This window comes from Mastigoproctus giganteus, chromosome 1, assembly GCF_048544385.1.
Source record: "Mastigoproctus giganteus isolate SK-2022 chromosome 1, ASM4854438v1, whole genome shotgun sequence".
In the NCBI taxonomy this organism is placed as follows: domain Eukaryota; kingdom Metazoa; phylum Arthropoda; class Arachnida; order Uropygi; family Thelyphonidae; genus Mastigoproctus; species Mastigoproctus giganteus.
The window spans coordinates 259874532-259889750 of record NC_143575.1 but is presented as its reverse complement, the minus strand read 5'-3'; the positions used below and the strand labels follow the sequence as shown (position 1 = coordinate 259889750).

Sequence of the window (15219 nt, the reverse complement as noted above, 5' to 3'; positions counted from 1 at the left end):
CACCAATTCCAAAATTTCCTATAATTCCCCTTTCTGCACTGTTTTGTCTCTTTCCAATCTTAGTATTTAAGTCACCCCATAATGATAGTGTAGTGGGTCTTTCTGCTCATTGAGAAGACTCTCAATTTCGGTGTACACTTCTTCAACTCTTCACCATCATGGCTTGATGTTGGTGCATATATATCATTATAATCTTTATCTTGTATCTCTTAGAAATTCTGAGTAGTAGTTTTGACAGTCTTGGTGATGTACTTTTGAATTCCAATATGTTGTTTTTTAATTTCTTTATGAACCAGAAAGCCAACTCCACCTTTGCTCCTTTCACTGTTTCCATTGGTGTACAGCATATTTCCACTTGATAAACTTATAAGTGATTCATTCATTTACTGATGCTAATTTCTTTTTCTTGTTTCAGCCAAACTGATGATTTTCCAATTCACATTTTCTAATTTCTTTTCCAGCTCTAATATCCTATCTTCACCAATTAGCGATCTTACATTGTAACAGTCCAAGTTCAGTTTCTGTGCATGGCAGCCTGGTCTACCCAGAGATTCTTAGCACCCTTTGTTTCCACTCTGGTCCTCTCGCTGCCATAAGAGTGAAAGCCGCTGGGGACTGAGGGCCATTTGTTTCGTCGTGCTATCATGTGCTGGAGGGTTTGGTCTTTTCCTCTTCACCCTGATCAGGCATCTTTAAGAGAACCGTTCTACACATTCGTTGTCACCTAAGTGATGTAACAGGGCTTGACTTACCATCGAGAAGGTGTGCATGAGTGGATTTTATGGAGGCAGGCCAACTGGATTTCTCCTAATATCTTCTGAAATAAAGATATTGGATCCATCAGTATCCAATATCTTTTTCCAATATCTTTTAGACTGAGTGTGTGATACCACACAGAATGCCTGTTCCCCTCAAAGCTCCCGCTAATGGCAGTGGTAGCCTACATAAATACGCCTTAAAAAACCACCATAGCAGGTTCTCACACCACGGTGGTCCTTTGCTGGTGCACTTTCCAGCAACTAAGAGTGCCTTGGAAAACACAGAGAGAGAGAGAGAGAGAGCATTTTCAAATCACTTCTGAATAATCCCAGATGCTGGGAAAGTCTAGCAGAAGTTTTACACCAGACTTCTCTGTAGTTTAGAGTAATTGTGGAAACTAAAGGCATAGTTCCAAACTCATTATTGATTTGCTGCTTAAGACTGATGTTTCCATCATACTTTCTCTTCTTTAAGCGATGAGATGCCTCTAGCGAATATCCAGAACAGGCTACTTGGACATCTATGAGGTACGATGTACCATCTTTTACACAGAGAAGATTTGGCTTTCTCAAACCCTCTTTAGTGGTATATCAGGGCTTCATAAAAGTCGACCAACCTTTTTGACACAACCGCTTGTTTACAAGACTTACAACTGCATCGTGCCTTTTAATGCACATGCCTTGGGACCAGTGGCACAGCAAGGCAACATGAGCCAGTTTCAATAGCATTACACCCAGCTGTACAAGATCAATGTAATTATCTCCCTCTTGATATTCTGGAGAGGGTAGAGAGGATGTTTATATGGGTTTTTAGCATTAGCATTAGCATTAGTAGAGGCATATGATGCAAGAAAGCAAGCTTATTCAGCATCAGCCAAAAAAAAAAAAAAAAAAAAAAGCACAACCACTACTCCCATTTCACCCCTCTGTTCGTTCAAAATACCTGTCCAGCTGAGCCTTAAATTTGTTTAGGCTATCAACTTCAACAACAAGTGATGGAAGTCTATTCCACAAACCAACTGCCCGCTGGCTAAGGGCAAATTTCCGCACATCTATCCGACATCCGTCCTTCCTCAATTTGAACCTATGCCCTCTCAGGTGATTATTCTGAGAAAGAGGAAGAATCCCATCGGCATTGAGCATGCTCAAGCCATTCAAAGCCTTATACACCTCTATCAGATCACCTCGCCGATGCCTAGTCTCCAGACTCTGTAATTTGCAAAATTTAAGCCTTTCTTTGTAAGAGCACCCCTTTGTTCCATTCACTAATCTTGTTGCCCTTCTCTGTACTCGTTCCAGCAGCTCTACATCCTTCTTGAAATGAGTCCTCCAGACCTGTATACAGTACTCTAGGAGTGGCCTGACCATTGCCTTATACAATGGAATAATCACATCCCTATCCCTGCTAGAAAAATTCCTGTATATCAATTGACAAGACACCATGAGCTACTCTTGCAGCTCGTCTGCGCTGCTCAGAGAACTTCATATCTGCCTGCACAATCAAAACTGTGCCTGCACAGTTTTGTCCAGATCAACAAAAGTGTGACCATCCAAGAGCTGGGTCCCATCTCCTGACCCATTGATGCTGAGCCAGAACTTTTGTTGACTCCTCCAGAGCCTGTCCATCAAAGGAATTGTAAAGGAGTGTCTTCCAACATTCTCTCAACTTGCCTTTAAAATTAATAACATTCCTGCCATCCACTTGAAGCCTCTTTGCATTTCTCACCTTGTCGTTCAGGGGAGAAGAGGCGATAACCTGAATCGGTGGGGAGGAAGAAAACTGCAGCTTCTTGACTTTTCTGCTTATGGATTGGAACTACCCAATGAAAAGAAGGTAGTCCCCCCCCCCAGCAGAAACATCCGCATAAAGATAAGGAGTTACAATGTCTTTGGGTAAATGTAACCATCTCTTCACCGCCAATCTAATCTGCATGTCTTTCGCATTCAACCATCCAGCTGTAACTTTGTCCAGAACTAAACGATGGAAAAATCTGGGCATTAAGAAATACTTTAGAATAAACAATCTCTGTTGTGGTTTCAAAAGGGCTCTACTCAGCCTACCCAATTACAGGTTTAGATCAGCCCAAACAAGGTTTTCCCAGTAAAGGAGAACGTAACACTGAAATACTCCCACCTATCTAAGATTGTAAGCGCAGGCAGCATGTCCTCACCCAAAAAGAACCTCTCCGCCTGGACCCACCTTCTTCTCCCACCCGGAAGGAATGATGGAGACTGTCCATAATTTATCCAACTTGATAAGTAAACCTATCTTATTCAAAAAAACATGAGCTTTCTCAAGAAGGCACTGAAAACCTGCCGGGCTAAAGAAGTTTCCAGCCTTTAGCCCAAAAAAGGACTAAAGAAGTTTCCAGCTTTTATACCAAAAAAGGCCAAAAAGAAAGTAAAATATGTATAGAAGATGCCATTCCCTTGACAGAGGTTGATTTGTTGACCAATGAGAACTGTTCCTTAATTTAAACTAAAACTTTCATCTGTGCCAGTAAAAATTTACACAAAAGGAAAGAGCTGGAATTTCCAAAACATGAGAAAAATATATCAGTGTCCAGCTCTGAAAATCAGAAAAGTAAGGACAAAAAAGTGGAAATCAGTTTCAAATGCCTTTTTCATTATTGCTGATGACAACATAACAAAAAAAAAAAAAAAAAAAAAAAGGCTTGTTTCAAGCTCCTTGAAGCAAATTTTTTTCATATTTCTTTCTTCTAATACAAACAAGGCATTCTATACTTTATGTTAGTGTCATAGCAGCATTTGAGAAAGTGAGCATAATTCTTCAGGCAGATTTAGAATTTAAGAGAATTTTTAGTGGATTTTTGACATTATCACTCCCTGGCATTCATCATAGTTTATTTTAATATAAAAGGAAATATAAATGGTTTAAAAAAACCATACAAAATAGGATATTCATCATGAAGCATAGAAAACAAATTTTAGATCTAAAGAATAATGTGGCATTGTCAAGGATGAATTTTATCTGTACTGTATTTCCAATGTCTCTTGAATTTTGTCTTAATACACGACAGCTCCTGCAATATGCTATTGATAACCTAAATTTGATAACATCAGATCACTCTGTTATCTGATGTCACTCCGAGTTTCTAAGACCATAAAATCTTCATTATAAATATCAGCTATCTAAGCTTTTCTGTTTAAGTATATAAGTTTCAAACGGAAAGCTTAGATAGTCTTTATATATAGGAAAACATATATGAACACAGTATGTATAAACAAAATGATTGTAGTCAAAGCAGAATACACAAAGATCTAGGTCTCACCTGAGTTTAGAACCATAATTTTAGTATACACCTTGATGATATGAAGAGAAGATTTTTTCCCCCTTTCCTTTTGAAAGATAGATTGAAGATGTGAATTGTCATAAAAAGAGTGGTTGGGAAATCAACTTACTTCACATGAAAATCTGACCTCTAAATAAAATGCTTCACACCAATTGGACTTTATATATGTGAATTCTTTGTCATCCCAACATCAAAAAAATAATCATTATTGGATCAAATAAAATACAGTCAGTCCTCGTATAACACGTGTTTATACTACACAAATTCGATCATACACGATTTATAAATAGGGGAACAATATCATATATAACATGAACTGAATTCACTTAAGCACGATTTGCCTTTGTGTTTACAAGAAATGGCAGTTGAACGTGGAATCACCCCAACTGAACGCAACACGATAGCAATGAAGAGAAGTTTCTGAAAATGTATTTGTTTTTTTATATCAGTGAAGGTGAAACACATTTCACCATAATAACGTAAAAACCCACACAATTCCAGCTGTCGGTATTATCGCAAATGAAATTAGATCGAGTTTACTACCAGTTTATAACAGATTCCACTAGCAGAAATGCAACTGGAAATTGTTTTTATTGTTTTATGGTAGGTAACCCCCAGAAATGTGAGCTAGTGAGGTGTTAATAGTGTGTCTCTACCTTTATGGTGTTGTTTATTCAGTTGCTACACTTGCACAGCTTTGTTTATGTGTATCAAGCGTGCCTCCTCATTTTGTAATTGTTTTATTCCCTAAAAATGAGTAAAATACTTAAAAGGTGTGAAAAGGAAGCATCCTGGTGAAGACACTACAGATTCAGAGAGAAAAAGAAAAGCAATATCGATAGACAGAGGCAGACTGGGTCCAAAATTCTTACCCTTGAAAATTTGTAGTGGCCTCATACTAGCATTTATGGCCAAAATCACACTTCTGACCTCCAGCCCACAGGGATTTCCCCAGTAAGGTTTATGGCCAGTCTGCCTCTGTTAGAGAAAAAAATGTGAAGTTGTGAAAAACTTTGAGCAAAATGAAAGAACATGTGATATTGCACGTGCTACAGGCCTGAATGAGGCAATGCCTAGAATTAGAAAGAATGCAGAGAAAATAAAAGTGACTTTCATAACAGGAACAACTCAAAGTGCAATAAAATCCATTAGATCAAGACACAAAGAATTGGAAGAGGTGGAATGGCTGTCATCTGTTTGGATAGAAAATCAAACAAAGAACAAGTTTGCTTACGATAGAAGCAAAAGCATTAGCAATATTTTATTACGTAATAGTCATAATAAAATACTTACGTATTTTATTATGATTGTGTTTGATAATGATTTGGTTACAAATGTTTGTTCAATCTTGGGTGGTCGGCATCTAACCCTATTTTTCCCATAGGGCCTGTTATTTATATTGCACAATTTTGCATTGCATGAGGGTTTCTAGGAACACAACTATCATGCTATACGAGGACTGACTGTATATGCTTGTCATCTAGTATTATTATGCAGATGAATAGGGTTATCCAGTAACTGGTACACTACAGGTCGACCATCACTAATCCGGCCACTGGTAATCTGGTTCCACCACTAATTCGGATATAATTTCAAATTTCCAGGGTTGGCGCACCGACTGCAGCTACTCTTTTGGTGGCGTTGGTTGCAGCATCAGCTGTTGGCACGAACTCGTAAACACTGGCAAGCCATTCCCACTTGTTTTTCTGCATTTATTATTATAATATGCTCACATTTAGACCCAGCTATGGTTCCAGTGCATAAAGGAAGTACCTCTTGTGGTGGAAAGCACAAACACTGTACATTGTCCATAACAGATAAAATTTAACTTCTGAAAAAACTTGACAACGGTGTGTCTGTGAGAAGTTTTAACTCTGCTTAATTGTAAATTCCAGCAATTTCTCTCAGTTCCTCTTATTTTAGTAATTTTCTTTTAGCCATTCCTTTTTAGATTTTTTTTTTTTTTTTTTTTTTTACAACACACTTGTACAAACTTTTGAAAAACACAACACAATATGATGGATAATACAGCATGCTAACGAACTTGTTTTCACAAAAACTCTAACGATGCTGACAAACTTATTGCGGCGTTTGAGAGTTTATTTTATCGCAATTAGTTTTATTGCAGCGCTCACAGAGCGTGCAATAAACTAATGACAAACGACCTTCATATGTATGCCGTAATAGCGTCACATGTATGTGGCCAACACGGCTTCTCAAGAAATAAAGTAACCTACTGGGCCACAACGGCCACATATATGCATCATAAAAAAAAAGACACTTCTTTTTTTTTTTATATTTTAAGCGAAAAAAACTATTTGCTTATAAATATTTAGCAAATAATTCAAATTATTTGCTAAATATTTTTGGCCCCTGGGGAATTTTTTTTCTTAAACTAGCTTGGCAGTCAACGTGTTAAAGGTAGGATTGAGGTGGTTAGCTGTTGGGTAAACTGTATGTGCTAAAATAACCACCGATGATCTGGCAAACTCACTAATTTGGCACCCCACTGGTCCCAGTGCTTCTGGATTAGTTACGGTTGACCTGTATTTCGTGATTGTTTCTGTTTGCAGTTGCTGCCATTTAACTTTCTTCCATTAATTAAAAATATAAAAAATACTAGCAAAATTAATCACAATCCTAATGATGCTCCTAATGTATTGCCATTCATCAAGTGAATTGAAACTGCCAAAGAAGTCTTGAATTCTATCCAACACGTGTTTATATCATATTATATTCCCTCATCATCAAGCTCTGTTGGCTGAATTCTGCAGTCTTTACTGAAAAAAAAACTGAATAAATAATTTAATAATCACTGCTCTCAAAATTTTTACAGCACCAATGCTGTGAAAAGTACCTCATTGCTTGAAGTGTGTTATCATTACTCAAACATTATTACTGTGCTTTTGCCCTCTCTAAATGAGGACAAAATTAATTACAAACAGTAATGATTTTAATAGTAAATAAGTACTGTTCAGAATAAAGTCCTCATTAATCAATTTACTGTGATTTGCTAGTTGGCAACCAAACATTTAAATTAACACATGCACTCAAGGAAGAAGAGAATTATTTCATCATCAGTATATGACTCAATGTTAAAAAAATGCAGAAGTTTCCAGAATCAGTATCATTGAAAATTTTCTTCCATTTGATATTTTGGAATTGATTTTCCCTTCATCCTATCTGCAAAGAATGAGGAAACAAAAAATGACTATAGAGGAAGTCACAACTTTTGAGGTTTTGCCATTGCTACAATAAAAGATGATGTTAGCATTAGCATTAGCATTAGTAGAGGCATTTGATGCAAGAAAGCAAGCTTATGCAGCATCAGCCAAAAAAAAAAAAAAAAACCACTTCCACTTCACCCCTCCGTTCGTTCAAAATACCTGTCCAGCTGAGCCTTAAACTTATTTAGGCTATCAACCTCTACCACAAGGGATGGAAGTCTGTTCCACCAACCAACCACCCGCTGGCTAAAGGCAAATTTCCGCACGTCTATCCTACATCTGTCTTTCCTCAATTTGAATTTATGCCCTCTCAGGTGATTATTCTGAGCTAGAGGAAGAATCCCATCAGCATTGAGCATGCTTAAACCATTCAAGGCTTTATACACCTCTATCAGATCACCTCGCTGGTGCCTAGTCTCCAGACACTGTAATTTGCAAAACTTAAGCCGTTCTTCGTAAGAGCACCCCTTTGTTCCATTCACTAATCTTGTTGCCCTTCTCTGTACTCGTTCCAGCAGCTCTACATCCTTCTTGAAATGAGGCCTCCAGACCTGTATACAGTACTCTAGGTGTGGCCTGACCATCGCCTTATACAATGGAATAATCACCTCCTTATCCCTGCTGGAAAAATTCCTGTATATCATTGACAATACTCCATGAGCTACTCTTGCAGCCCGTCTGCACTGCTCAGAGAACTTCATATCTGCCTGCACAACCACCCCCAAGTCCCTTTCATTCTCTACCACTGTCAGTGTTGTACCACAGAGTTGATACGTTGCTCTGGGGTTGCTGTTTCCCATGTGTAGTACTTTACATTTGTCAATGTTAAACTTCATTTGCCACCTCTCAGCCCATCTGCTCAACCTTTCCAGATCCTGTTGCAGCAGCATAGTGTCAGTAGTGTCCTTGACAACCCTGCCAACCTTTGTATCGTCTGCAAACTTGGACATTAATCCCGATATACCATCATCAATATCATTTATAAATACAGAAAACAATAATGGACCCAACACTGAGCCCTGAGGGACTCCACTAATAATGTCCAATGTTCAAACACAATGGACTATTAGTCATTACTTGTGAAATAGTGGAATTTTAAAGTACAGTAGAAGATATCTAAAAATTGTCTTGTCCATCCTCATTTTTCTTGCAGTGGTGTAGAATTTTTCAGAGACAGACTAGTTGAATTTTCTTCTTGTCAGAAGAACAAAATGGAATTAAAATCTCTGTCAAATAGGACAATGTTTCAATTATAAAATACAGAAAAATGAGTATTTCCTATGAACAGATTTTTAGTGTAACTTTCTAAAAAAAAAGAGAAGTTAGCTTATTTTTACTTTAAAGTATTCCATATCAAAACAGTAAGTGAAGAAACATTTAATCTTTATTTTGAAATTTTTTTTCATGAATATGTACAGGTATCTGTACATATTGCTTATATTGTATTTGTCTTTCAAAGGTTTGTCTTTTAATTCCCATCTTTGTTTTGTAAGCAGCATTAGTTAATCAAGTTTTGATATTTCTACATGTTACTTCTATATATTTTTGCAGACTAATGAAAAATGTCTTTGAATAAAATTGTGTGCTTTAGCCCCTCTTTAAATGAGGACAAATTTAATTACAATAAATATTGATAAATAATCTGACTACCACATTTGTGGGTGGTGTTCAGTTTAAAACAAAATGTGAATCCTGAAGCAGAGAATATGAGATCCCAATGGTATTTTAATTATTTTCTCATAAATAAAACAGTTCATGAATTGAATTAATCTGTTTAAAACTGAATAAATTAAAAATTATGCGACACATTATTTGTGCAGATTCATTAATTTCCATTTTTTAAAAGGTTCTAAAGTAAACTAACAAAAAAAATGTGTGATCCATAAATGCTTTTTAAGGATCAAATGATGAATAAGTAAATATTGTCATAGAAATATTGTATAATTAATATAATTTAGTGGCTTTATTATTTTAATTTCTCTATTGCATTTTCTTTTCTAGAAATGAGTCTTCAGCTAACTCGCCAAATGCAGAGGATTTTACAAGTAGACTACAGACTTACACAAATGCACCTCACTTCATCTACCTCTCAGTCATTAACAGATACAAGCAATAGCTCTACAGCTAGTGGTTCTCCAAGCACAAGTAGATTATCTGGTAGTAGTCAACAAGATAATAACAGTAACAATGAAATGACAGCATCTGTAGCAAACAGAGAAACTGCTAATCTACCTCATTCTAATCGACTGGCAAAAAGAAGAACCTCAGGTACTGCTGCTACAGATCCACAATCCTCAAATCATAATCAACGGTCTCGGCGTCCATATTCCAGATTACCTAATCCTTTTTTTAATGCAGATAACAGAGGAAGGCAGGCAAGATCATGGCATGAAAATTCTCCTTTTGTGTGGAGAAGACAGCCAAATGAACTAGCTTCAGAAAGATTACATGTTGATAACATGAGCAGCAGTGATGAACATAGAATAGATGAAATAGATAGACCAAGAATACCATGGCCAGATGATGATAATATTGAAAGCTCTAGTACAGGAACAGGCTTGTCAAACAGACACAGGAGGAGGATAAGGATGCCTAATTCTTCTGTTCCTGATTATATGTATGTCTCCTCACAAGAAAATAGAAATGACAGTGATTCGGGTACTCCTGCTTATAGTCCTGCATGGTTTAGGCAAAATGATTCAAACTCTCCAGGTAGCCAAGATACTTTGGAATCTCCTCCAGAACATGTAGAAACAGAGAGACAAGGTGCTAGTGGAAGACTGGATGGAGTAAGAAGGATACATAGTGCCTCTGATCATGTGTCCCACTTCCATATCCCAGAAGTTCAAATTGAAGTTTCATCCTCACCTCAAGAAGATCCAGTACCTCTTCCACCACATGAAAGACCTCGTTCTCCACCCTTGTCAGCCATACTCTCAGGCAGTGATCACGATGGTTCTCGTGTGTGGGGAAGGGTGCCACCATATCTCTCAGTTCTTTATGATTCTAGCTTTAGGCCTAGGTTAGGTAAGTGAAAAACTTATTTGCAACTTAGAATTTAAAAATATTATATAAACAAGTCACTCAAATAATTGTATGAGTACACATGCACATCATATATCTCTATAAACAAAAGAAACTAAATTTTTTCATATTGTTGGAGGGAAATGTAACTAATTATTCTTAAAATAGCCAAGGTTATCAATTTTCATTTTAACTTCCTACAATGCAGCTTAATTATAGATTTTTAGGAAACTAAGCATCTTCAATCAGAAAACTAGTTAAAATATCTACCTTGATGAATTAAATTTGACTATTGACTGAAAATATATATTTCAGACTTTTAAATTCTGATGAACTTGGATGTTTTAGTAACATTGCTACTTGCATAATTTTAATAGTTATCTTAAAATGTAATATTGCACCACTAGGGTTGGATTTGAATCTGTAGACGTGGGCCCCTTTGGATTTCAGATTGTTCCAGAGAGGTTCATTTTGGTTCAGACAAGGCCCTGGACTGGCCTTGACAAATTGGCAAAGTTACTTTAATCAAACAGTATCAGAGCAGTATGATAAGGTGCAATGCAATTAAATGTGTGTGTGTGTCTGAATCATAGTATTACATAAAGGCTGATAGTGCCATAATGTATAAAATGTTACTAAGTTTTTCATTCATCATTGCATTTAGTGCTGTCAAAGGATAAATCTAGATTGTATCATAAAAATATATTTTCGAACAACTTCCACCAGATTTTGTTACAGCGACAGTGATATTCACAATGTCCACTTACTCAGTTGAAACTAAACTGAACTTTGATGCATCCATTGAATGCTTACGGTTTAAACTAGATGCTCCCAAACAGAGGCTGATGGAATTGCAGGGGTATGCAAAAAATTATGATGATAATAATATTGTATATCTAACAATTATATAAAACAAAATTATATATAAGCAACTCTTTAACAATGATATTTATGATATATAAAGTAATTTCCTTATGTAGTTGCAGCTATGTTGGCCCTCATTCATTCATTCTAGTGCACATGCAGGTGCATAGCCAGAATGGAAAATTTTATGAACAGGGTGCTTGTTAATTTTGTGCTTGGCAGAAATAAGCTAGAGTCACATCACTATTTAGTGTACTAACTTTAGCACTCACTACTAAATTCGAATTTACCAATATGATTTTTCAGTTCTGTAACGTGTACTAAGGCGATGTTCACAGAACCAAGGAGATACATGATGACATCTTGTATTGAGACTAAGGGTACATAGACAAAAAAAAAAAAGGTTAGGTACTCATCATCATCATATATTAATGTCTATATGGTGGCACCCAGGCAAGCACCCATCTCCACCCAATATCATATATCCAAAAGAGAACTACTACTAGTAGAAGGGGGGGGGAGAAAAACCTCATTGCCACCAGAATGCATACACTCAAGCATGACTGCCCCTGGTGCTCATCCCTAAGTACCTGTAGCCAGGCCTGGATCATCTCTATTGGTATTAAGTACCATCTCCACGCCCATTGGATAGTAGTGCAATTCAAATGGGCATCATCTTCACCACCTTCAAGGGGCCTAACCCAGGTGGTCCTAAAAAAAAAAAACAATATCAACAGCAATATTAACACTATTAAAGAGAAAACAAAAACTTAAAAGCATCAGACTACATGAAGTGGCAACAATCAGCAACATTAATCAGTATACAGAATGCCTAAAAACATCCACCAACACTTGTAACCTTCTTCTCTTCCAAAACACTAACTCACAAAAATTACTAAACTTGCTAAAATTAGACTTAGCTATGTAATGAGGCTCAAATCCTCTTCCAAAATATAATAATTCATTCCTAAACAATTGGCAATATTCCTCATACAATAAACAGTCTTACAATACATGATCTCAACTTTGATTATTATAACCACAACTACAATTTGGCTGGGTTTCCAGACCAAAATCATATAGGTTGCTCCTTAAGGATCCATGTCCCGTTAATATATAGGATGTCAACATTTTAGGAAAAAACCACTGCTTATTTTGGTATATAAAATGAACTCTAGGAATAAATAATCTGGTAACCACTCCTGTTACACTTACATCCCATCTATACTGCCATATTTTCAAGAGTTTACCAAAAATATCTTTACAAAAATTTTTTTTATTTTGTTTCTCAGAGCAAACTAAACTAGAATTACAATTAATAAGCTTTCGGCTGGGAAGCAGCCTTCTTCAGATTGAATACATGAATGGCAGTTGGAATAGAGATGTGCACTGCCAGGATGGTGCGTGAGGCGCGTGGTTAATTGTTTGTTGATGTTTGTGGCTGTGACATATGGTGGTGACGTGGCCAGCGTTTGTCTATGGATAGAATTACTGCCTCTGTGATGGGGTTAACTTGGCAACCACTGTTCCTGTTCAAAGAGGCATCCGAGCATTTTATATTTAACGATTCCAACCAGGTGCGCTTTAGATAATGGTGGGACCTGTCCACAACCACGACATCGCGGTGTGGGTCGATGTCGTGGCGGGTTGTCCAGACATGCTCGGTGATAGCTGAGTGTTCTACATCTGCCAAACGAATCGCCCTTTTATGTTCTGAGAGACGTTTCTCGAGTCGACGTCCAGTCTCTCCAAAGTAGCAGCTGGAACAATTCCAACCAGCACACCTGGTTGGAATCGTTAAATGTAAAATGCTCGGATGCCTCTTTGAACAGGAACAGTGGTTGCCAAGTTAACCCCATCACAGAGGCAGTAATTCTATCCATAGACAAACGCTGGCCACATCACCACCATATGTCACAGCCACAAACATCAACAAACAATTAACCATGCGCCTCACGCACCATCCTGGCAGTGCACTTCTCTATTCCAACTGCCATTCATGTATTCAATCTGAAGAAGGCTGCCTCCCAGCCGAAAGCTTATTAATTGTAATTCTAGTTTAGTTTGCTCTGAGAAACAAAAAAAAAAAAAAAAAATTTTCGTAATGAATCCAGAGCACCTAGGCCTTTTTTACTATAAAAATATCTTTTTTTTTTCCTTCTTTAACTCCCACTGTCACATCATTAGTTATTCCAAGACATGATATCTGCATCCTTTTCCTTAAATAGTAACAAAAGGCTGTATATAACATCTGACAATCTAACAGTAATACTCTTGCAATGACTTGCAGAGCATTTGTTGACACTGTCCTACAAGCTCTTACCATCACTAACAAAATATTGATCTTTGAATTGACATAAACTTATTTCTAAATTTAACATTGGATATTCTCCCATACACTATCGAAGCCGCATAGGTTACAATTAGAATAAAAATAACTTTATAATATAGCCCCAGAACCCTTATTTAATCCCCACTCAGTTCTTGTCAACTTTACAATAGATGCAGTATAATTTTTAACTTTACTTCTTAAGAAATCCAAGTGTGGGAAAAAGGTAATTTGTCATCTAACAGAACTCCTAAATATCTATTTTGAGATACCAATGGTACCTGCTTTCCGTTAATAAGCAGCCTGGGGTGATTGTCTGTAATCAAGTTTCCCTTTAAACAACATCATTACAGTCTTGCTCGAGGAAACCATCAATTTGTTATTTGTAGACCAATACATCAGGCTATCAATTATATCCTTAATTTTTAGTTCTAACTCATTTCTGGAATTTCCTTGCACTGCCAAGACCACATCGTCCCCAAAAGCTACTTTGTGGCAATCCTTCTGATCAAGAATTAATTACCAAATTCCAAAATATTGGGCCTGATACCGATCCCTGGGGACAACCCCTATTCAAGCTGTCTTGATATCTTAAATGTTGATATCTGATAACTACCTGCCTTCTGCTTAAATAATTTTGAATTGTCTTATATAACCTATTAGGACATGCCGGTCTCCTTAAAGCCTCGAGGACGCTCTCATATCAAACATTATCAAAAGCGCCCTCAAAGTCAATAAACACAGCTAACACATTTTTTAACTGCCAGTCTGTTATAATCCAACAGATCATGTATTGCATCCTCAGTTGAAAATTTCTTCTTAAAACGAAAACCGTATTGGTAAGGAAACAATAAATTGTTGTTTTCAAATAAAGATAGCAGTCTAATTAGTAAGAGACACTCAAATACCTTCCCCAAATTCGCTAATAACGAAATTGGGCAAAGGGCTTTTGGGTCATTCTTATTTTTCCCAGGCTTAAGCAACAATTTCAGTAAAGCTATTTTCCAAGGACCCTGAAACTTACCTTCCAAAAGACATTTGTTAAACATGTTCAAAAATATGGCAGGAAAATTCTCTATAGCTTTCACAATACAATTGTTTTCAATCTAGTTCATTTCCTGGACTCTTATTAAAATTTAATTTCGAACAGACTTGCACAAGTTCTTCAGTATTAAACAACATAATTTCCTCACCCCCAACATACTCTTCATTCAGCCTTCTAATCTCTTTTTGCCATTCATTATCATCCTCTGAACAATCCCTCCTAAAAAGCTTCTGTACAATTGCCTTTACTGTTGTTACCCAATCAGAGGATTCCACTCTGTTTACCACCACAGTATACATCAAGTTACTTATATTGAACTTATTCCTAGTAAGCTTTAAAATGAGGCCCCAAGGATCGCTATTCCCCACATCAAACACAAGATCTTGCCACGCTTTAACCTTACATTTTAATATCTGCTGATGGTAATACTTTCTTTTGAGCTTATAAAGATCCCTATTCCTCTCTTCTTCTCCCCACCCCTAACTCTAGATCTTTGATATACTTTCCGTAAATTAAAAACCTCCCGTCTGATCAAGGTCAATTCAGCTGACCACCATGGAACAGTTTTACCCCTCTCCCTTTTCTTCCTGGCAGAGAAACTAAGAGCATTAGCTAAACAACTCTGCACATAAAATACCAACTCTTTTGCTGACATATT

The 15219-nt window shown here is 36.9% G+C and overlaps 1 protein-coding gene across 1 annotated transcript in view; it reads left to right on the top strand.

The window, feature by feature from the left end:
• Window positions 1-15219, top strand: part of LOC150091838 (activating molecule in BECN1-regulated autophagy protein 1-like) — a 191854-nt gene that overhangs the window by 117738 nt on the left and 58897 nt on the right. The window contains exon 11 of the mRNA XM_090369921.1: window positions 9301-10326. Within this exon, the coding sequence (XP_090226047.1) occupies window positions 9301-10326 (1026 nt within the window). The remainder of the gene's footprint in view (window positions 1-9300; window positions 10327-15219) is intronic.